The following is a 24,618-nucleotide window of genomic DNA, read 5'->3' as shown; positions in this document are numbered from 1 at the left end:
AAATCACGTGCTCATATCTGCCCCTCTTTGCTCGGAAACACGTAGAGTTTTCGGGCAAAGATAAAGTGAGCGGATACGAGCAATTTTTGCCCGTTTGAATACTCTATGGGAAGCATTTTTGAAAGATCTGACCGCACCTTGCTTCCGAGGTTGCCTACATATCATTGGCTATAAAGGAATCAGGTCAGTGTAGTTCGGAAAGTTTCGGTAGCTGGGACTACCGAGAAACTGTGATTCACTGTTGCTGCTGCTACTACTGCTTGTTGAACTCCTTATTACACCGAGAAAAAAAAACTAGGCTAGACTATGATCTATGAATTACAAGAATCCTATCTACCATCTTCAAACTTGGTCTTTCTGCTTCTACCGTTCTGTTGTGCATCTTGAACTGTTAACCTGTACTCTCAAGGCGAATTTCTATTGTTGCTAATGCGAATTGAATTCTGAAATGGGTTCCCTGATTTTTCAGGTGGGTGCCTGATTGCCGAAACTTGAATTGTATTACCTTGTTCTCCAGGTGGGCGCCTGATTGCCAAAACTTGAATTGTATTCCCTTGTTCTCCAAGTGGGCGCTTGATTACCAAAACTTATTGTATTCCCTTGTTCTCCAGGTGGGCGCCCGATTACCAAAACTTGAATTGTATTCCCTTGTTCTCCAGGTGGGTGCCTGATTGACGAAACTTGAATTGTATTCCCTTGTTCTCCAAGTGGGCGCCTGATTGTCGAAAACTTGAATTGTATTCCCTTATTCTCCAAGTTGGTGCCTGATTGCCAAACTTGAATTGCATTCCCTTATTCTCTGGGTGGGTGCCTGATTACCAAAACTTGAATTGTATTCCCTTATTCTCCAGGTGGGCGCCTAATTACCAAAACTTGAATTGTATTCCCTTGTTCTCCAGGTGAGCACCTGATTGCCGAAAACTTGAACTGTATTCCCTTGTTCTCCAGGTGGGCGCCTGATTACCAAAACTTGAATTGTATTCCCTTGTTCTCTAGGTGGGCGCCTAGTTGCCAAACTTGAATTGCATTCCCTTATTATCCAGGTGGGCGCCTGATTGCCAAACTTGAATTGCATTCCCTTGTTCTCCATGTGGGCGCCTGATTACCAAACTTGAATTGCATTACTTTATTCTCCAGGTGGGCGCCTGATTACCAAAACTTGAATTATATTCCCTTGTTCTTCAGGTGGGCGCCTGAATGTCAAAAACTTGAACTGTATTCCCTTGTTCTCCAGGTGGGTGCCTGATTGCCAAACTTGAATTGCATTTCCTTATTCTCCAGGTGGGCGTCTGATTACCAAAACTTGAATTGTATTCCCTTATTCTCCAGGTGGGCGCCTGATTACCAAAACTTGAATTGTATTCCCTTGTTCTCCAGGTGGGCACCTAATTACCAAAACTTGAATTGTATTCCCTTGTTCTCCAGGTGGGCGCCTGATTGCCAAAACTTGAATTGTATTCCCTTATTCTCCAGGTGGGCGCCTGATTGCCGAAAACTTGAACTGTATTCTCTTGTTCTTCAGGTGGAAACATGAATTGTATTCCTTTATTCTCCAGGTCGGCGCCTGATTACCAAAACTTGAATTGTATTCCCTTGTTCTTCAGGTGGGCGCCTGAATGCTGAAAACTTTAACTGTATTCCCTTGTTCTCCAGGTGGGCGCCTGATTGCCAAACTTGAATTGTATTCCCTTATTCTCCAGGTGGGCGCCTGATTGCCAAACTTGAATTGCATTCCCTTGTTCTCCAGGTGGGCGCCTGATTGCCAAACTTGAAATGCATTCCCTTATTCTCCAGGTGGGCGCTTGATTACCAAAACTTGAATTATATTCCCTTGTTCTTCAGGTGGGCGCCTGAATGCCAAAAACTTGAACTGTATTCCCTTGTTCTCCAGGTGGGTGCCTGATTGCCAAACTTGAATTGCATTTCCTTATTCTCCAGGTGGGCGTCTGATTACCAAAACTTGAATTGTATTCCCTTATTCTCCAGGTGGGCGCCTGATTACCAAAACTTGAATTGTATTCCCTTGTTCTCCAGGTGGGTGCCTAATTACCAAAACTTGAATTGTATTCCCTTGTTCTCCAGGTGGGCGCCTGATTACCAAAACTTGAATTGTATTCCCTTGTTCTCTATGTGGGTGCATGATTGCATCAAAATAGACAAAATAAAGAAACTTTTCTGCTCCAGTTTGGTTTCTGGGCACATGTGTGAGTGTTAATCGAATCATGTTACCCAAAATCTCTAAGAATTTAAAAGCTAAATCTCATTATCTAGGAAGGTCCTGAACAAGCGAAATTTCCTGCCCCTATTTCAATCAAAGAAAATTTTATCAGTTTGAAAATGTGGTGGTTAGTTTGCGACATTCTTGCTGAAGGTGGCCTTTCTACTACCGTGCTTTGTTCTAACTAGCTGCTTTGAACTGGGCAAGAATTGTTTGACTTTCTGACTAAATTTCAACCACAGGACCCTGAATGACCCGAGTGCTCTACACTCAACCCATTGTTTTACATTTCTGCCCTTCCCACCTGAACCTCTGTATCTTCCAAAAAATTCCCAAACCACTCGACCAATAGAACTTTTACTAATACCTTATTTTCCATTTTGCATCATGCTATTTCTGGTATGTTTTAGCCGCACTTTGCTTTGTGCAGTTGGAAGTTGGTAGTATGATTTGAAATCCTTTATTACTTGCTTAAACAAGGTTGACATTGGAAAATCCTTAGAGAGATAAACCCAAAAGAAATGAAATGCAATGACTTCGAGAATTAGGAATAAAGAAGAAAATTCGAAACAGGATGACTGTTTGAGGGAGAAAAGGAAAAGAGACTTATTTGAGTGAGGCAGCAAGCACCAATGATCATGACATGCATTTCGGATTAATCAGCCCAACTTGTTCAATCAGCTTTCAATTGTCATACTTTATGCCCCGGGATTTCCATATTCCAATCTCTTTGCAAAGTCACCAACCTTGTTCGGCTTGAGGCGCCCTGAAGGGTTTTCACCAACAAACCCCTCTCATTGTTTATCTCTCAACTCACTGTCGCCTTACGGTGCCTGTGAAGGTTTTCACCGATAAGACTCTCTCATTTTGATTTCTCTCATCTTTCCATCGCTCTACGGTGTTCTCGAGGGTTTTCACCAATAGGACTCTCTCATTTGCTCATTTTCCTTGTGCAGAACGGAGTGTTGCCCCTGATGCGAATCGTACCTCTATCTCGCTTGACTTGGCATTCTCAAATATTGGTCAGAAGGTCTTTCTTTGGACTGCAATGTGGACTTTTGGATGGGGTTAGAAAGAAAGGATATCATAAAGGCTCAAAATAACTTGAATGGATTCAAAATTACAACTTTTGGAATCAGATCTTCTACAAAACCACAACTTCTGCCCCAGTTTTTTTGCCTGGGGACTTTTGAATTTTATTTTGATGGGACCGAACCGCGAGGCTTCCTACGTATCCTTAAAAGAAATCAGGTCAAATGTAGTTCATGTCGTAGGAATTGCTTTGTTGTTGTTACTTTTCTCCTTTTCTTTTTCTTTCTCTCTTTTTTCTTTTCTTTTCTTCTTTTTTTTCCACTCTTTTCCATTCTTTTCTTTCTCTTTTTCTCTTCTCTTTTCCTCTTTTTCTTCTTTATTTACCTTTTGTGTCCTATTTTTGAACTTTACTACTGATTCCAAAAGAGGGGTATGAAAGAAAATAAATAAGGCTCAAAGGGGTAACAAAGGATAAAGTGTTTAGATAGCATAATAAAATGCCTTCGTCATTCCAATCTTCAAAACATGCCAAGTACAAACAACAATTAGACAAACCAAAGAAATCATACATAATATCTTTTGACCGCATCAGAATTTATAGCCATATCTACACATTTATCTTCTATATCTGTTAAATACAAAGCACCATTTGACAACACTCTCATTATAATGAACGGCCCCTGCCAATTTGGGGCGAACTTGCCTTTCGCTTCAGCCTGATGTGGAAGGATGTGTTTCAATACTTGCTGATCCACTTCAAATTTCTGGGGATGCACCTTCTTGTTGTATGATCTTGCCATTCTCTTTTGATACAACTGGTCATAACACACTGCTGCCAGTTTTTTCTCGCCAATCAGACTTAATTGCTCCAAACGAGTTTTGACCCACTCATCACCATCAATTTCGGCTTCAGCAACAATCCGAAGAGATGGAATTTCAACTTTTGCAGGTATCACTGCTTCAGTACAATATACCAGCAAATAAGGAGTTGCACCAACTGAAGTGCGAACAGTAGTGCGATATCCCAGCAAAACAAAGGGCAACTTTTCATGCCATTGCCTGGAACCTTGCACCATTTTCTGAAGTATCTTCTTTATGTTCTTTTTAGCCGCCTCAACAGCTCCATTTTCCTTGGGGCGATACGAAGTGGAATTCCGATACGTAATATTGAACTGTTGGCATACTTCTTTCATCAAATGACTGCTAATATTAGCACCATTATCTATGATGATTACCTTTGGGATTCCGAACCGACAAATGTTGTTTGAATGAATAAAGTCAACCACTTCCTTCTTGGTCACAGATTTAAAAGTCATAGCTTCAACCCACTTAGTGAAATAATCGATGGCCACTAGAATGAATCTGTGCCCATTTGATGTCGTTGGCTCAATTTGTCCAATGACATCCATGCCCCAAGCAACAAAAGGCCATGGTGCTGACATTGTATGCAACTCAGATGATGGAGAATGAATCAAGTCTCTGTGTACCTGGCATTGATGACACTTGCGCACAAAGCTGATGCAATCTCGTTCCATGGTAAGCCAATAATACCCTGCTCGAAGAATTTTCATTGCCAGAATATACCCACTCATATGCATCCCACAAACTCCAGAATGTACTTTGGTCATGATAGTCATGGCTTGCTTAGCATCTATGCACCTCAACAGCCTAAGATCTGGAGTTCTTTTGTATAAAATTCCCCCGCTCAAGAAAAATCCACTAGCCAAACGTCGAATTGTTCTCTTTTGATCACCTGTGGCTTGTACCAGATATACCCCCATCCTAATGTATTCCCTTATATCATGGAACCACGGTTCACCATCAAGTTCTTTCTCAACCACATTACAGTAGGGATGTTGATCATGAACTTGAATATGCAAAGGGTCTACATAAGCTATGTCCGGATGGTGCAACATTGACTCCAAAGTAGCCAAAGCATCGGCAACCTTATTATGGATCCTTGGAATAAGCCTGATTCTATTGATCGAAATCATTGACAAAGATCATGCAAACATTGCCAATACGGTATGAGCTTTAAATCCCGAGTCTCCCATTTTCCTTGAATCTGGTGCACCAAAAGATCTAAGTCTCCCAAGACCAAGACTTCCAGAACTCCCATATCTACCGCTAACCTCAATCCCAAAATGCATACCTCGTACGCAGCCATGTTGTTGGTACAATAGAAATAAAGTTAGGTTGTAACAGGGTAGTGATCCCTTGTTTCAGAAATAAGCACGACCCCTATTCCGACAACTTTCATGTTAGCGGCTCCATCAAAGAAAAGTTTCCAACCTGGTTTTTCAACCTACTCCACCTCGTCAATATGCATCCTCTTGGCCGGTCGTTTTGACTTTGAATGAAATTTGGTGAGCCTTGAAACGAGCTGAAATTGATGCTAATCGATTGTTCTTAATGAGAACAATCGATTGGCATAAAATCCGACTCAAAATCAACCTTAAAATCTGTTTAAAACTCCGAAAAAGGGACAAATTTGGGTTTTCAATTTCTGGGTCAGGTTTGGAATTGGGACAATGGGTGAGGATTTTGGGGAAAGTCATGATGAATTAGAAAACAGGGGTGGGTGGTGATTGTGTGGTATGAACTTGGGGTCGATTGGGGTTACGTCACCAGCCGATGGAGTTTGGGGATTTTGGGGGCGACGTGGAAACGAGGGCGGCTAGGGTTTGGTCCAACAAAGAGGGGAGGGAATGAGAGAGGGTTGAATGGGGGGGCGGTCTCGGTAGGACATATATATATTAAGCAACCATCCAGTTCCCAGCCGTTAGATTTAAGATGATCAACGGCTAAGATTGAAAGTGGGAATACGGGATCGTTTGGTTAAGTGGTGGGCTGGACCGGGTGGGCTAACTTTGGGCTGGATTTGGGGCGGGTTTGGGGTAAGATTTGGGTATGGACCAGCCCAATTTCAAGTCTAAAACAAACCTCTCTTTTTTAATTATTAATCCTTTTTCTTTTGTTCTTTTCTTTTCTTTTCATTAATTAATAAAAATCCCAAATTAAATTCCTAAATTAATCCAAATTATAAAAATTAAGCTAATTATCCAACTATAAATTTTATGACAATTGACCTACCCTAAATTAAAAGAGAAAAACTACTAATCGAAAATTAAAGCCAAAAATGCAAAAATGAACTATTTTTTTGTGATTTTCATTTTAGTAGAACAATTAATTAACTAATTAATCCTAAAAATATGGAAACAAACTCTAAATGCAATGCATGACATTTTTTGTATTTTTCATGATTTTAATAAAAATAAACATGCACAGAAAATGCAAACAATTACACAAATTCCAAGAAAATCCTATAAAATTGCAAATAATTGGAAAATTTTTGTTTCTTTAATTTGTAGGAGTATTCACATAGGGCAAAAATCACGTGCTCACAGGCAGCAGGTACGATCTGATTCTGTAGGCCGAGTTGTTCCACGACCCTTGATCGAATGATATTGGTCGCGCTACCTGGATCAACTAGCACACGTTTAACTCGAGTTTTATTCATGAGTACAAATATTACCAGTGCATCATTATGGGGCTGTGTGATTCCTTATGCATCATCATCATTGAAAAACAAAGTCCCTTCTGGCACGTAATCTCGAGTTCGTTTTTCCCTCGTGATTGACACTTTGGTGCGTTTAAACATTGGACATTGAGGGACATCGAATCCTCCGATGGTCATATGGATGACATGTTGGGGTTCATCTTGTTCACTTTGTTTGTTGGAGTCCTTATTTTGAAGTAATTCTGAGCTCGGTCACTTAGGAACTCCCGAAGATGCCCGTTGTTGAATACCGAGCCATTTCCTCTCTTAATTGCCGACAAACTTCCATTCTATGGCCATAGGTTCTGTGATATTCACACCTTTGGTTGGGATCCCTTCGAGCCGGATCGGTTTGTATAGGTCGAGGCCATTTGGTATCCTTGATGCGTCCGATAGCCGACACGATGGTGGCCGCATCGACGTTAAAGTTGTATTCTCATAGCCGGGGTGCTTCACTGGGTCCGATAGGCTTGTCGAAGCCGCTCTTGCTTATGAGCCCTCGAGAGATCTGACCTCGATCACTTCTTCTTTCATTCCGTATAGGATTCCGCCCACGTTTATTGTTCCTGCGATATCCATTATATGGCTGGTATCGATCTCTGTTCGACCTTGGTTCTCGATCAATATCCCTCTTAACTCTATCGACGGGTCTGATAGAATAAATGGACCCGGAAGGAGCCCCAAGTTGATCGTCATCGACCCTAATCTTCGACTAATACCGATTGTGCACATCGGCCTAAGTGACAGCTGGGTATTCTATCAAATTCTGATTCAACTATTGTGAAGCCAATGAACTTCAAACGTTGAGGCCTTGAGTGAAAGCTTGAATAGCCCAATCGCCAGCGACCAGTGGCAAGTGCATCTGTTACATTTGGAATCGAACACGAATTTTCTGAGCATCTCGTTGTCTTTTTGCCTTACCTTGAAAATGTTCGACTTCCTGATTTCGACCTTGATGGTCCCAGCATGTGCCTTTACAAAAGAATCTGCAAGCATAGCAAATGATTCAATAGAATTAGGCGGTAAATTATGGTACCATATCACAGCACCCTTCAACAGGGTCTCTTCGAACTTTTTTTGTAGGACAGACTCGATTTTGTCATCCTCTAGGTCATTCCTTTTGATAGCACATGTGTAAGAGGTGACGTGCTCGTTCGGATCACTCGTCCCATTATATTTATAAATTTCAGGCATGCGGAACTTCTTGGGGATTGGCTTCGGAGCCGCACTCAGTGGGAAGGGTTATTGTATGAATATTTTGGAATTCGGTCCCTTCAATATTGGTGGTGCTCCCGGGATTTGATCGACCTTGGAGTTATAAGTTTACACCTTCTTGTCGTTTTCCTCGATCTTCTTTTCCCCTTACTTGATCCTCTTTGTCAATTCTTCAAGCATTTTCATGATAACATGATTGGTCTTCGATTCCTTATCGCTCGATTTCCTTGAAACTGATTCGACCCTGTGTATAATTTCCTGGGACGGCTCGAGCTCGACCCTACTCGGTGTGTGATTCTGATTTTGGAGGCTATTGCTGCATGTTGGGCCTACGACATTTCGAGGATCACTTGCAAGTTGACCTCGCCGTCCTCGCCTCCGCGTGCACTTTGGGCGGCTAATCGGTTGTCCCCGTGGATGCTGCCCTCAGGGTCGACTGCCTAATTAGCATTGAGGCCTATATGTGAGCTGACGTCTATTGGATCTACAGCCGAAACTCCATCGAGGCAGACCGGGGGTACATCGTTTCCTGGTGCTATGTTGTCTTTCTCGCCGCGGTGTCCAGAACCGTTGTCGACGTTAAGGGGTGCTGACTGAGAGTTCGACATTCTGATCCTAGAATCAAAGATACGTCAAAGAACAAGTGAAAAATAATGGTGTTATGAAAGTTCGTACAGAGTAACCACTATTATCCTTAGCTCCACGGTGGGCGCCAAATTGTTTACCCTAAAATTGGATAACAATTGAATTTAGATGTGGTTTTAAAGATACATGATACAACTTGGTACAAATCAAGAAGACGGATATTAATATCGAAATTGACTGTAAAAAAAAATATTTTCTTTAACTAAATCACTTTTTAATACCTTGAATTGTTGCCAATGTTTCCGGTGATTGCCCTCTTTTAAAGGGAAAGATTGACTTTCATCACTTGACAGTCATTTCATAATCACCTCTCAGTTTTTGATCACCTAGATTTTGGGCCTGAACATTTATGAAAACTATTAACTTTGATAGCCCAAATAGCATAAATGCAGCCTCACCTTAACTTAACCAGAGGACAATTTGAGAATCATGCATAAAACTTGTACGGATGATCACCTGAAAAACTCTATGGAACAATCATGCCATATGTTATAGTTAGAACCATATGTTTGCTTGCCAACGAGATTGGTAGGATGAGCATATAGAAGGATTTGGTTATTTGATAATTGGCCTCAGTAAGGTAGCCAAAAATCTTGTTAAAGGTGTTCAAACTATAAAAGAAGTCAATAAATTTTTCCGGTGAATGGGTGCACCCAAAATTTTAAATCAGAGAAGAATGTTGCTGCTTCCTTGCTTAGTCGTTGTACTATATATTCTTTTTCTTTTTCCTTATCACCTTTCTAACCAATGAAATTGATTAAGAACAATTTATCGAATCAAATAAATAATGAACTTTTAGTCATTATTAGGTACTTTATATAGAAAAAATAGTATTCAGTATTATTTCTAATGAGGTTATTTTTGAATACTTTTCAAAAAGCGAAACTCATTGAAAAGAGTTGTAATAATATACTTGAGTTGTGTTTTTTTTAATATGATGTTGTTAGTAATGTTTTGTTTATTTGTTCACTTTTAAAGTATGACATTGCTTACGAGAAATCTTATGTATGCCACTGACCACCCATACGATAATTTGGATTCGCCACTGATTGGCCTATCCAGAAATTTATGTTGGTCAAGTTGAAATTCATTCGATATGGACGTACAGAAAATGCCTATGATCATACATGATACATCACAAGAGATTATTATAGCAGCAATGAAGTATTAGATTATAAGCATTACACAAAAGCCCTCCCACATACAAAACAAGAGATTTAATGACAAAAAAGGGGTCAAAGGTGCAGACCTTATTTGCATAAGTAAATGGGGTTAACACACTGAAATAAGGAATTACAGACTAGGAGATGCTGGTCCTCATGCCACGTGTAACATGAAAAATTGATTATCATTAACTTAGCAACAAAACCTGTAAATAAGGCACAGTAAGAGCAAAAGACTTTGAAAGAATATATCATGGTTATATCTTGACAGTGAATATTGTAAAACATAAGTAGCATGGCATAAGCAAAGGACGTACAAAAATCAGTATCATAAAACTCAAATTACCAGGACGAAAGAAAAACTACAAATTTGATGAACATTTCAGGGATACATTAAACAAAAAATTTAGGAGAAGACTAGTTACCTTCCAGACCAAAGAGAAGCCCAGATCTTAACTCCCAACAAGACAAACAGTGAAGATAGACCCTAAAGAAACAACAATAGTTATCACTTTATAAACTGAACAATGAGTAATATTTCTTAAAGAATACTGCTAATACACTTCTACTTAATATAATTTTCAGTGTATAGGCTAATCAATCACTAATTTTTCTTACTGGTATTACTAATACACTTCTACTTAGTGTAATTCTCAATATATAAGCTAATTAATCAGTAATAGTTCTTAAGAATACTATTAATACACGTCTACTTAATTAGTCTAATATTGGGCTAATCAATCATTAATATTACTTAAAGATACAACTAATACGCATCTACTTTTTGTAATTATCCATTTATAAGCTAATCAATCGCTATTATTTCTTACTGATATATTTCTAATACACTTCTGATGAGTGTGAGAACTAAGAATACTACTAATACACTTCTATATATATATATATATATATATATATATATATATATATATATATATATATATATATATATATATATATATATATATATGTCTATATATGGAGTACCACTAATACGTGTCTACTTTTTGTAATTATCAATTTATAACCAAATTAATTGCTAACACTTCTCAGGTATAAGCTAATCAATTAGTAATAGTTCTTAAGACTACTACTGATAAACTTTTATTTAATCAGTGTAATTACTAATAGATAGGCTAATTAATCATTAACATTACTTAAGCATACCACTAATATGCTGCTTTATGTAATTATCAATTTATAAGCTAATCAATCGCTAACATTTCTTACTGATATTACTAATACACTCCTACTCAGTGTAATTCTTAATGCATAAGCTAATGAATCAGTAATAGTTTTTAAGACTATACTAATACATACTTAATTAGTATAATTATCAATTATATGCTAATGAATCACTAGCGTTACTTCAGAATACCACTAATATTACTTAACGATACCACTAATAAACCTCCACTTACTTTAATTATCAAACTAAAGATAAACAATCACAAATATTTCTCATAAATATCATTAATACACTTCCATTTAGTGTATAATTATCAATGTATCGGCTAATCAATCTCTAACGTCACTTATATAAGGATATCACTAGTTCACTAATTGTTAACGTTACTTAAGGACACCGTGCATGAATACACTTCTACTTACAGTAATTGTCAATTTATAAGATAAACCATCACTAATATTTCTTACGAAAGCGACTAATACACTTCTTCTTAGTGTGTAATTATTAATGTATAGGTTAACCTATGTGGTTAAGGATATTACAAATTCACTTTTACTTTGTGTGATTATAAATTACTAAGCTAATTGCCACTAATATAATTTTAAGTAGTGTATTACCTCCACTTAGTATAAATTTCAATAAATAGGCTAATCAACCACTAAGATAATTAAGTAAATACTTATCGAGGGACTTACTGACAGCCTCCTTCGGTATTGTGTAATAAAAAATACAAAATAATTATCTATAAGATTATATTTTTAAATTACTGATGGAAGTCCATCGGTACTGTAAGAACAAAAATTAAATTATTATTTAAATGCAGTAGGATTAACTACGTAGATAACTTTATTTTCTTTTTCATTTATTTTTTTAAAAGTACCGAGAGACACCGTCGGTACCTAAAAAATAATTCAAAAATATAAATACAAAATGTTTCGAGGGAGTCCGTCGGTAAATAGAAGCTCGTCGGTTCTTTTTTAAAAAAATTAGAAATTAAAAAGTTCAAAAGTATCAAGAGACTCTGTCAGAAAGTCCTTCGGAATACCGACGGAAAAAAGTCTGTCGGTATTGTTGCGTCGCTAAACAAATGTTTTTTAGTAGTGTAGGGTCCGGGGAGCGTAGGATGTACGCAGCCTTACCCTTACCTTGGAAGGATAGAGAGATTGTTTCCGATAGACCCTCAGCTAAAGAAGGTGAGAGAAGCCCTGGTAGCAAGTAATAGCAAGACAATAATTATAAAACTAAATCGAAGATAGCAACAGATAATATGAAAGGGATACTGATAACAAGTAGTAGCAAGATAACATAGTTAGAAAACTACTTCCAAGGTAGAATATGAACGAAGTACTGCGAGCAAACTACGGAATAGACCCTAAAGAAAACATACAACCAAGTATTTGCTACTCAAAAACACATTAGAGAATGGCCCATGCAAGTCTCGAACCTGCGACCTTCGCGTTATTAGCACGACGCTCTAACCAACTGAGCTAATGGGCCTGTTGTCTAGTGATCGTCGCAGTTCTTAAACTACGTAAGAGAGAAGAAATACATGAATGAATATGATTTTTTTTCTAATTATTCGCTTTCCAGCAATGTAGGAAAGCAATAACTACTTGTATTTCTCGGATATACGCCGGGGCGGATCTAGAGCAAAGGTTACGGGTTCTCGTGAACCCGTAACCTTCTTGGTGCTTGCTTGGTCCCGCAAAATTTTCAAATGTTATGCCCCTTGCTATGAATCCATTTCCCACCACCGCTGCAGTAAAAAGAAAAAGTTAAATTTTAGAATAGTCGGTGTAAAATTTGTCAGGTAAAATAAATGATAAATACAAATAATCGTTCGTAAGAAATCGAGATCAATAACCTAGAGAATAAGATAATTTGTCTTCTATAACAGATTAAAACAAACATTGATAATTCTTGGAAATATTCGTAGCTTGAGGTGTCTCAAAAACACTATCATTAATAATATTTCATAAGTGGAAGTATATTGTCAAGGATTCAACAAGTTCTTATCGGATAAACTAGGAATAGAAACAACAGATTTCAAGAGAAAACTCTGCTTGAAGACCATGGGCAAAAACCTTTTTATCAATGATTTAAACCAAATATCCATGAGACTAGACTTGTTAACTTTATCTTTTAATTTATCTCTTTCATGCTATGCTTGATCTATGCACTGATTTTGTGCTTCTTCTTTTTTTTTGAAAAAATTAGTTACTTATTTGTTTTGGACTAGCCTCAAATAAATTTATCATGTAAGTTACTTTATAAGAACTGATCAAGATCATTATATAGATCAAGAACACTTTTTGGCCAAAAGTTTTTCTTTTTGTTGTTATATATCAAAAGTGTTTTTTTTCTTTCTAAAGTTAAAAGTGTTTGGCCAAGCTTCTTTTTGGCCAAAAGTTTTTCTTTTTATTGTTGTTAAAAGTATTTTTTTTTCCTAATAAAAGTGTTTGACCAAGTTTTGGGAAGAAAAAAAATGCATGAGTAGAAGCAAAAGCAGAAAAAAGTAGCTTCTTCGCAAAGCACTTTTTTGTAAAATATTTTTGAGAAAAAAATGCAATTAAAAATACTATTTAGAAGCTTGGCCAAACACTAATTGCTGCTCAAAATGCTTTTCAAATTAATTGGGAAAAATATTACTTTTAGCCCATGCCAGAAGCTATTTACATTCGGTAGCCAAAAAAGTGTATAACATTTGTATAATTTTTGTATATAACATACAGAATGTATATATGTACAAACAATATACATTTTTTCGGCTATATTTTGAGAGCAGTTGTACAATATCTTTTTCCCAATTAATATTACTCAAATATAAACTGTTTCTCACCAAAAATATTTTTTTCTAAATAATTTTAAAGAAAAAAAAAGTACTTTTAAAATAAGTTGATTTTAGAAGATTGACCAAACAAGCGATTAGTAATTAACAAGATATATATGGATGGACCATTTGAAGTACCCACAATGCAAGTCACATAGACTAATGAAACAAGGAGAATTATAGAAGAAAACAAAGTTGTCAAGCTTTATTATTGCTGAAGTGTATCGTGAAATCAAGTTAGTTCAGGAAGAAAAAAAAAGGGTGTAAACTACATAACTAAATGTAAAAAGCTTGTTTACAGGATGTTATCCAAATATACCAAAAGTGGGAGAGACAGTGAGCTACGCGGTGAAACTAAAGTGCCTAACTGCCAAAAATGCCTAACTGATAATCGGATTCTTTGCATCTCATTCAATATTCAATATTCAATATTCAATAATCCAAAAATTGACAAGAACAAATATGCCAACTCAATTACACGCAAGCACATTCCTATAATCATTACTCCCCTCATCCCAAATTGGATCAAATATTTACCCCACTTTTTATTCAGAACCAGAATTATAGGAGCTTTGTGTTGACCTACAAAGGATATTAAATTTTAATGGATAATGTTCACAGCTTAAATATCGCTTATCTCCACCTAATAAAGAAAAAGATTTACACTATCTGTGCGTAAAAGTAAAATTATTTTAACTTCTTTTTATATTAATATTAATTCCTCATCTTCTGTCTCGTTACGTTGGAAGCTTTAAAATGAAGAGAGCCACAATTTTCTTCGACCTTCCTTCTCTTCTAGTCACTAAGATATACACTGGTCAAAAGGAGCATATTTTTAGCTCACAATTTTGCTTTTTCTTTCAAAAACGTGATTATTTCTTACTTGGATTCTTGTTCTATAGATTTACGGGATAAAACAGCAATTTACATGCTCCATATCTATTCTGTTCTATTAAGAAGTTTGTTACTATTTTACTCCAAAGTGAAGGTCTCTAATTGGTATTTGGTGGGAATTATTTTGTAGATGCTACAACCTTGACAAACTCCTAGGATTTTTAGTGACAATGGCTTGTGCTTTAAATACTGGTTTATATGTTTGTGGCCCCTGTTTCAACTCCAGAGCCACCAAAATGTCTCTTAGTCATTGTTCTTCAAATGCTACTCTGCAACTTAAAGGTTTAGCATCCAGAGAATTTCTAAGCAAACCCTTGGATTATGCATCAGTTCATAGCCATTGGAATGTTGCATTTCCACAACCCATTTGTGTCAATGTATGTAAATTTTGTTAGTGTGTTAGTCACTATATTGTTCCTTTCACTAAGTTTTCTTATTATTCTATTGTTGTTACTGCTTGGTGCTACTGCTTGTCTTTTTGTTTTTCGTGAGCCGAGTCTATCACAAACAGACTCTCTACCTTCAAGGTAGGGGTAGGGTCTGTGTACATGTTATTATCCCAGATCCTACTTGTGGAACTACACTAGACTTGTGTTGTTATTGTTAGTCACTATATTGGTGTTTTCATGTTTCATTCTTGTTGTTCATTGTTGATGTCAAATCATAAAGTGTTTTGTCCTAATCATTTTAGGAACAAGAATCAATATGTGTTGACAGTGGTAAGAGATGGTGGGAGAAGAGCCATAAACCCAACATGGTAGATATTAATTCAGCACAACAACTTGTTGATTTATTATTAAAAGCTGGTGATAGATTGGTCATAATTGACTTCTATTCTCCTGGCTGTGGAGGTTGCAAGCCTTTACATCCTAAGGTATGGTATATAGCAATGCACTACGCCGTAATCCTAAGCAAGTTGTGGTTTACTATAGATATCATCATTGTATCCATTTAAACATAAAATAAAAATAAATAAAGAAGCTAGAAGTTATAACTGGTGCTACTTGATGTTTGCAGATTTGTCAGTTAGCTGAATCAAACCCCAATGCCATATTCCTCAAAGTAAACTATGAAGAACGGAGAACCATTTGCAATGCTCTTAATATACCTGTCTTACCCTTCTTCAGATTCTATAGGGGTGCACAAGGCAAAGTTTGTAGTTTCAGCTGTACCAATGCAACAGTAAGTATTTTAAAGTTACAACAGTAATTTTTTGTGGGTTCAATTAGACCTATTACCTTCCATTCCAACTATGTATACACTCTAAAAATATTTAAAATTTAAATATATAATATTATTACATTCGGTTGAGGGTCTTTCGGAAACAGTCTCTCTACCATCATAAGACAAGGGTAAGGTATGCGTACACTCTACCCTCCCCAAACCCCACTTGGTCATTAATATTTTACTTTCTCTAGAGATTAGTTTACCAGATATATTATTTAATTTATCACTAAACTGAAATAGTAAATATTGTACAGTTTCTCATGGTAAAATTTGTATTTTTGAAGATAAAGAAATTCAAAGATGCATTAGCAAAGTATGGGAAAGATCGATGTAGCCTTGGTCCAGCAAGAGGTTTAGATGAATCTGAGCTTTTAGCCTTAGCCTCAATTGGAGAACTATCAAGAAACGATTGTACAAGGAAAGATATATTTCAAGAATCAGCCTTTACAGGAGTAGTATATAGCACTTTGGAGGTAAAAGAAGGTACAGATTTTGTGATGGCCTAGAATATGGATTTGGAAAAAAAAGATTTCTTAATTTTATGGAGTGAAAACCAACTCCAAAGAATATATAATTTCAGTAATTTCTGGTTGAATGAAGCGATTCTGCTTTGAGAATGTACATATTAGCAATTATATTTTCATCTCTGTGCCATATGGGGTATCTTATGTATAATTTGGATTATGATTGTGTGCTTAGTACTGACTGTTACAATATCAATCTCCCCAGGGGCGGGGGGGGGGGGGGTTCATACCAGACGAAAATATTCCTTTTGATTGGCATTTGGTTAACCACATCAAACTTTGCATGACCAATGTTGGTATAAATTATGCAGGAATATGTTTTATTTTAGTTTTAATTAAAGTTATAAAACAAGAACATTCTATTAATATCATCGGCAACAATATTTGAAGACCAAAATGGAATCTAAGTAAACAATTCACTTATAATTATTGCCAGAATATAATGCCACTCGTTTTCATTAACTGCCATTTTACTTGTTCCTATTATAACTATAATTTTTTTTTAATCATGGATTGTCGAGAAATACAAAATTAACACTTCTTTGTCTATCACCCTATTCCAAGATTTAGATTAAGTGGGACAAAATGTTTGGCAATTCTATGTCTTTGTTTCAATCTTTCAACGAAAATCTCAAAAGATTAGGGGTGTGTTTGTTACTAAGGAAAATATTTTTCGAAAATATTTTTTAATTTTTACATGTTTGGTTGGTTTAAATGTTTTGGAAAACATTTTCCTTATAAACTCATTTTTCTCTAATTGGAAGAAAATTTTTCCTTATCAACAGAAGGAAAAATATTTTCTAAAACTCCTTCTCAACCTTCCCCCTATTCTCCACCCTCACCAACCCACCCCCACACCCACCTCACACCCTACCCACGACTCTCCAAAAGGGCTTTTTTTCTGTCACCACCCATCCTGCTACCCCCCTCCCCCGCACAAAAAAAAGTTTTTTTTTATTACTTTTTTCTTTTTGTAATTCAAATTTCTGCTTTTTCGTTTTTCTGCACACATCTCCCCACCCCCACCCCCCACCCCCTCTTTGGAATTTTTTTTTATATATATTTTTAGTTTAAATTTTTTTCATCTTTCAGTTTAAAGGTTCAAAATTTTACAAGTTCCAAAGTTATGAGTTCGGAGGTTTATGTATTTGGAAGTTTATGGGTTTAGAAACTATAAAGTTTATGGATTCAAAAGTTCGCGGTTTCGAAAGTTTAGCGGTTCGGAAGTTTATGAAATTTGTGGGTTCGGAAGGTTGTTGGTTCAAAAATTTATGGCTTCATGTTTATTGTATCTAAATTATTTATGAATACTCTTGAGAAGTTATTTTCCTTAATTTGCGTACCAAACACCGAAAAATGAATAAAATTACTACTTGTTTTCCAAGAAAATATTTTCTTGGAAAACATTTTCCTTTATACCAAACACACCCTATAACTAAAGACCAACTTAAAATTTAGAGACCAAAAAAGAAGAAAACGCTTTAAAACATAGGGTATGTTTGGTATGAAGGTAAATGTTTTCCAATTTTCTCATGTTTGGTTGGCTTAATTGTTTTGGAAAATATTTTCCTTATAAATTCATTTTCCTTTCAAGAGAAGTGAAAACATTTTCCAAAACTCTTTCTCAACCTTCCTCACCTTATTCCCCACCCTCACCCCCACACCCACCTAACCCAACCCACCCCCTCTCCAAAAAAGGCTTTTTTTCAAATTTCAATTTTTTTCACCATCCACCCTGCTACCCCCCCCCCCCCCCCCGCAAAAAAAAATAATTTTTTTTACTTTATTTTTGGTAATTTCAAATTTTTGTTTCCCCTCGCGCAACAAAAATATTTTTTTTGTAATTTCAAATTTCTGTTTCTTTTTCATTTTTTTGCACCACCCACCCCGCCATTCCATCCCCACTGCCCCTTCCCCCGCACCCGTAATTTTTTATTTAATATATATATTTCAGTTTTAATTTTTTCATCTTTATGAAACATTTTTCTTTAATTTTTTCATCTTTCGATTTAAAGGTTTGAAATTTTACAAGTTACAAAGTTATGAGTTCGAAAGTTTATGTATTTAGAAATTTACGAGTTTAGAAATTATAAAATTTACGGGTTCAAAGTTTGGAGGTATCGAAAGTTTAGCGGTTCGGAAGTTTATGAATTTGTGAGTTGAGAAGGTTGATGGTTCGAAAGTTTATGGTTTCATGTTTATTTTATCTAAATTATTTATGAATATTCTTGAAAGGTTATTTTTCTTAATTTACGTACCAAATACCAGAAAATGAATAAGATTACTACTTGTTTTCCAAGAAATTATTTTCTTGAAAAACATTTTCCTTTATAAGAATACTATATGAGTAATAGTCAATGGTTTGGTATGAAGCTATACGTACCACCCAAGCAGAATACAGATCAAACTACATTATATCAGATGAAAGAATGTATAAAAAATATTCAGCGAGGCTTTAATCGGAAAAATATATTTAACTGTTTTCACAACTTTTAGGCTTACTTGGACATGGTTTAATATAACATCAAGCAATTTTAAAGAAAAATAGACATTAAAGAGAAACGGTACATGTTAAACATTCCTGTGATATTGAATACTATAAAGAAACATATTGAGCACTATACCCTCACCAACCTTCCTTAGACCCCAGTAAAATTTACATCATAGCCTATCTGGACCTTCGCCGACGATGGCCTTATAACAAAATATGCAAATTCCACCATTGTATAAAACTGCAGAAAGTGCAGAAGTATGTCTCTGAAAGTAACTATAGGACATGAATTGACACTATTTATTGAGTGTTCCCTCAGCATAGGCGGATCCAAGACTTTGAATTGTATTGGTTCAGATTTGCAATTTTATCACATCTCATATAAATTAATGAGTTCAAACCTCATTATTCGTACATATTTAATAAATTTTTAGGCAAAAATGCAAGGTATAAGCGAAAACTATGAGCGTCAACACTGGATACGCCCCTGTCCATCAATCAGCTTACATGGAAGCTCCTGCTCAATTCAGCTGTCCATCCCCACCTCAAACTCCAGAAATTTACTAAAACATACTTACTGCTAAAAGAATGCATCAAGAATAACTACCATAACATGATGCCATCATTAAGTTTTATATTGATCTATTATGGTCTAGCAGTCCGTTCTTATGGAAAAAATCCGATAAAATCTATTACTAAATTCTAAGATAAAGGAAAGCTCTGAATCTGATATTTCTTATAGTGCAACAAGTATGAGACCTCAAAAAAGCCTTCATCATTCATAAGAAAGATGATCACATGCGATGCCACTGGAGCCCAACAAATGAGAAGGCTTCAACAGATAGCATCATTCAAATCTCCGTTCTTAATTGACAATCATCAGGCTTCAACCAAAAGACAAATAGGTGCAAGAAACAATAACACTGAGAATTCCAACCACAAGAGAGTACAAGAGAGTAAAAGATCAAAATGAAAGCCGAAAAGAATGTGCCTCAGAGGTAGTGACAATTAGTATCCTCATCTTTACATATCAAGATAATACGTGCATAATGCACACATCATAGGCACATTTAGACATGATGAAGAATGACACAACCCCTCAAAAATCATTTCCAGGCAAACAAAACAAGAACAAATGCATAGCATGCAAGTTAATAGAGATAATATGAACAGCAAAGACACGACTTTAAAATAAACAAAACCAAAGAAGCAAACTAACAAAGTCCAAATATTTCACGGGCCTACGCTGCTGAGGTGATTTATAATCTTCGGACTCTCCAAAATGTTGATGGGTGCATGTCCTACCCTCCAAAAGCAAAGCATTTGTTGGAGGATCCGACAAGGGTGCGGCAACATTTTTGGAAACTAAATCTAAAGATGACAAATTTATTGCTAGGAAACGCTTTGTAAGCCAATAAAAAAAAAACTTTAAAAGCAGACTTATAAAAAACGTTATTGTAGCAATTATTTTAATCACTATTTGCAGGTTAAGGAAACATAAATACACCTCAGATACGAACAATAACAGGAATAGAAATATAAAACAGGAGGAACTGTAACAATTAACATTAGTGTCAAGCATCAGAGAGATTCCCATCGACAAATCATCATCCCCTGTGAAGGGTGCTGATGTCCCTGTCTGTTTTATCATCATCGCAAGGACTAATGCAAAAAAATGTTAAACCAAAAAAAAGGAAAATTTTGAAAAGGGGTTCTCTGAGATATCTAACAAGAAAGCACCTTTCTTTAGCAGAAGCACAGCAGATGCCTCAATTAATTAACGCAAAATCAACTAATCAACACCATTAGTTATCTGATTTCATGAAATAAGGCGAAAAGGCTCAAATAAAGATGGAAAAACTAAATGAAAAAACGGATAAAGCCTCAAGCCTCAGATTAAAATTTGTTTCATAGTAAAAATACTCAAAGTATATTTAATGCCATCATAGGCAGAGGCAGATTATGGTTCAGCTCACAATTGAATGCAAGAAAAAAACATGACCAAAAATTCAGGAGACAAAAGGAAAAAAAAAGAAAAAAAAAGACAGAGATGAACAAGTGCAATTGATACCCGAAGCGGCGAGCTTAAAGTTTTAGAACTTTGATGGCTAGGGTTTTTGAGTCTGCCGTATGGGTTTAAATAGTTGTAACACAGACTTCGGGGGTCTATTCACAGCAAAGAGGGGGCATATATTTGCTATGATACCCCTGAAGTTATACTGTATTATTAAGTTCGTCATCTCTTTTTCCTTTCTAGTTTTGAATGATTTTTACACTCTTCCTATGATTAATGAACCCCACAATTCCTTTTGAAACAAACAAAATATCTTTTTTAAGCTTGATTTTTCACAAAACTTGTATATAATGCAGTTATTTAAAATTGACAAAATAAATATACGTAAGTATAGATTGATAATCTAAAAAGTGTAAATAATTTGCTAAAACTAGTTAAGTTGTATTAAAAAAATTCTCAATTTTGAAAAGTCTTTTGATCTAGCTCGCATGCTTGAGAGAATAATAGAAAAGATAGGACAATATTGAAAATTTTAATCTTGTTTTTGTTGTATATATGAACATGAAGTTTATTTTAAGAATTTTTTTTTTTTTCAAAAGTGTTTTTCTCAAAAAGTACTTTTGGTGAGAAGTAGTTTGCGTTTGACTAATTAATTTGAAAAATACTTCTGAGCAGCAATTAGTGTTTGGCCAAGATTAAAAAAACTGTTTCTAAGTATATTTTTCTCAAAAGTGTTTCTCAAAAAAGTGCTTTCGAAGAGAAGTTATTTTTTTCTGCTTCTCCAAAATTGTTGTTTCTCCACAAAAGTACTTTTTAAAAGCTTCTTCAACAACCTCCGCTTGATACCACCTTCGACCACCGGAAATTCTCGCCGGTGATTTCTTTGTCATGTCCGCTTACTCGCTGACTTCTCTCAGTACTATAATATAATCTGAGGATATTCTCGACTGGAAATGCAAGGCAACCTAGCGTGGCATGAGGTGATGGACAGAACACCATCGTCATCCGTCGCGGAGTTCGAAGAAACCTCTACATTAGTAGTTGATGCCATTGACGATGAGGAATCCATCCAAACCAACAAATCGGCACTTCGAAAACACTAATTTTTCAGACAAAATATGCAGCAAACTAAGCAACGTTGCTGGAGATATTTACAATGGAGGTAACAGGGTGTTTCCCTGGAACTCCAAAGGGAAAAACACAGCGATGATATAAGCAAAAGCAAAATCTCAAACTAATGATCCTTTCTGTAATGGAAGTAATTTAGTCGGAGGTTTTGTCGGCAGTCGAGCAGATCAGTCCGGCGCTAACAATGAGAGAGGAGTGAGAAGCAAAAGATGTACGGATTCGATTGTTTATATTATTGAATAAGGAGATATATGAGTATATATTATGCATTTTATGTCACTAGCCCCACAAGCACTCAGATGTTACAGGTTGTATCTCCTCTATCTCTCTTTATATTACTATTCTTATTTATGTTTTCCTGCCTTACATACTCGGTACTTTATTTATACTGACGTCCCTTTTGTCTGGGGACATTGCGTTTTATGCCCGCAGGTCCCGATAGACAGGTTAATTTTATTTTCTTGTCAGCTTCCCTTTGGCATATGGTGATGGAGGTAATAGGTAGGAGGCGGAGATTTTGTTATTAATGTGTATTGCTGTAAATAAATTAAACAATAATCTTTCTGAAAAACAGAAACAGAAAGTTAGTAGAAATAAATTATGAAAATAGTATTTGAACTTCAAAATAAATTTTGAAAATAGTATAGGAACAAATCGAGTCCACTGAATACACAGTGTGTCCTTAAGGAAATTATTCCTCTTAAGTACCCGAGGTTCTAGAATATATCCTCCCAAGATATAACGATTTAACTTACCGTTTGGTACGAAAACGTCGATGAATAGTGAACCACTCGAAGGTTGTAAAACACACTAAAATTTTTGTGCAGAAGAAGAAGATTATCAGAAAATTTCATAAGTAAATATTTTGGGATTTTAAGGAATATTTATAGCCAATTTGGTACTATTCTGAAAAGGTTTAAAACCTTTCAGAACAGCCATAGTTGTTGGAACATGTTTGACACTGTTTCAGAACAGTTATAGCTATTGAAAATATTAGGGAAAAATTAAACGAATTTAAAATAATCCGGGAAAGAAAAAATTGGACCGAATCGGACCGGGCCGCGGGTGATTTGAATTTTCTTTAATTAATTAATTAAATATTTGAAAAGAATTTTGTCCAAAAAGAATAATCAATCAATCGATCTTTTACCAAATCCAAATCTGCCGAAGCCGAAGCCGAGCCGAGTGAGCGATGACGACGGCGGCGCGAGGCTTGCCTTCTTCTTAGCTCTTTAAGAGCTAAAAGATAAGCTTCTTTATATATACATGATGTTTAGCTTAAAGCATATATATTTCTATGTATATCTCCTCATATTTTACTTTTGTTTCGTGAATTTGGGATGTTAAATGTGTTGATTTATGTTAATTTGATGTGTTTTTATATGTAGGAATGATTCGGGAGCAACTGGGGGCGAAACGCGTAAGATTTGAGCCAAAACGAACGAAACCGGGAAACTTGCCAATTTGGACGCCACAGGTGGCGCCCAGCCCTACTTGTGGTGCCAGAAACAGAAGCTAAAATATTGGAGCGTCGTGGAGGGTGCCTGGCGCTAGCCAGGGCGCCAATGACGTGAATTTTCTCCAATTTCGCCCGGGACAAGGTTATTTCGGCCCTAGACCTACCCAACATGTATAAAAGCAAGACTAAACCTATTTTTTTGGGAGGAGGACGCCACTTTGGTGATATTGAACAGACTTTGAAGGAGAATTCACGTGGGGCAACACAACCCATGCTTGGAGGAGGCTTCTAACTAGTTTTTCTTCTCCTCTCTTCTTTTAATCTCATAGTTTATTTGTTCTAGAGTTTTGGGTGCTACATGAATGTTGTCGTTTGAATCTTGAATTGTTCTTATTATTTTATCATATTGGTTTATTTATTCAATCTTACGTCTAATTATTTGATTGCTTGATCACCAATTGAATACTATCTACGAACCTAGGATTGAACTCGGGAGAGAGAATTCTAGATTGCATATAAGATTGAGTAGAGCAAGATCTTAACTTTGAGGGGGAGCGGATTTGCAGTTAGGATAGGAATATACCCAATCGCCTTGCTTGGCTATTATACGGGAATTATAAATGCGTTTTTGTTAATTCTAATTCCATAGGAATATAGGCGTTAGATTAGCTTGAATAGGCTAGTTGTACTTCAGGAGAAGGCTACGAGCAATATTAACCCCGTCAATCAATAAATCAGATAAATTAATTAGACGACTTAAGTGAAAAACTCAACGGGATTGTTAGCTAACCCATAGCTCTAGAATATTCATTCACATTTAATTCGTCTTTATAATTCCCCAAATTGTTTTCTTTAATCTCTTAGTTTGTTACTTTAGATTAATTTTAGTTAAATATTCATACTTTAGGATTCGCTTGAATAGATTAATTGTTTGGGTTTAATTTAGTTGATAGTTAATCACAAGTCCCTGTGAGTACAATATCTGGACTTACAATCCTATATTACTTGTCGACCATGTATACTTGCGTGT

The 24,618-nt window shown here is 36.0% G+C and overlaps 1 protein-coding gene and 3 non-coding genes across 4 annotated transcripts; 1 reads left to right on the top strand and 3 right to left on the bottom strand.

Annotated features, from left to right (window-relative positions):
* Window positions 1-12,444: 12,444 nt before the first annotated feature.
* On the bottom strand, window positions 12,445-12,518 carry TRNAI-AAU (transfer RNA isoleucine (anticodon AAU)). Its single transcript has one exon. It is a non-coding gene; the product is annotated as a tRNA-Ile (tRNA).
* Window positions 12,519-14,592: 2,074 nt separating this feature from the next.
* Window positions 14,593-16,615, top strand: LOC104249221 (thioredoxin-like 1-2, chloroplastic). The gene is made up of 4 exons (XM_009805603.2): window positions 14,593-15,122; window positions 15,437-15,619; window positions 15,763-15,927; window positions 16,257-16,615. Exons 1-4 carry the CDS (start codon window positions 14,916-14,918, stop codon window positions 16,476-16,478), a joined length of 777 nt encoding a protein of 258 aa, XP_009803905.1. The 5' UTR covers window positions 14,593-14,915; the 3' UTR covers window positions 16,479-16,615.
* Window positions 16,616-20,562: 3,947 nt separating this feature from the next.
* LOC138872271 (small nucleolar RNA R44/J54/Z268 family) lies at window positions 20,563-20,647 on the bottom strand. The gene has a single exon (XR_011400738.1). It is a non-coding gene; the product is annotated as a small nucleolar RNA R44/J54/Z268 family (small nucleolar RNA).
* Window positions 20,648-20,873: 226 nt separating this feature from the next.
* LOC138872270 (small nucleolar RNA Z267) lies at window positions 20,874-20,943 on the bottom strand. Its single transcript, XR_011400737.1, has one exon. It is a non-coding gene; the product is annotated as a small nucleolar RNA Z267 (small nucleolar RNA).
* Between the last annotated feature and the right edge of the window lie 3,675 nt (window positions 20,944-24,618).

This window comes from Nicotiana sylvestris, chromosome 6, assembly GCF_000393655.2.
Source record: "Nicotiana sylvestris chromosome 6, ASM39365v2, whole genome shotgun sequence".
Lineage (NCBI taxonomy): Eukaryota > Viridiplantae > Streptophyta > Magnoliopsida > Solanales > Solanaceae > Nicotiana > Nicotiana sylvestris.
The sequence above is the reverse complement of the archived record's forward strand: the minus strand, read 5'-3'. Positions and strand labels throughout refer to the sequence as shown.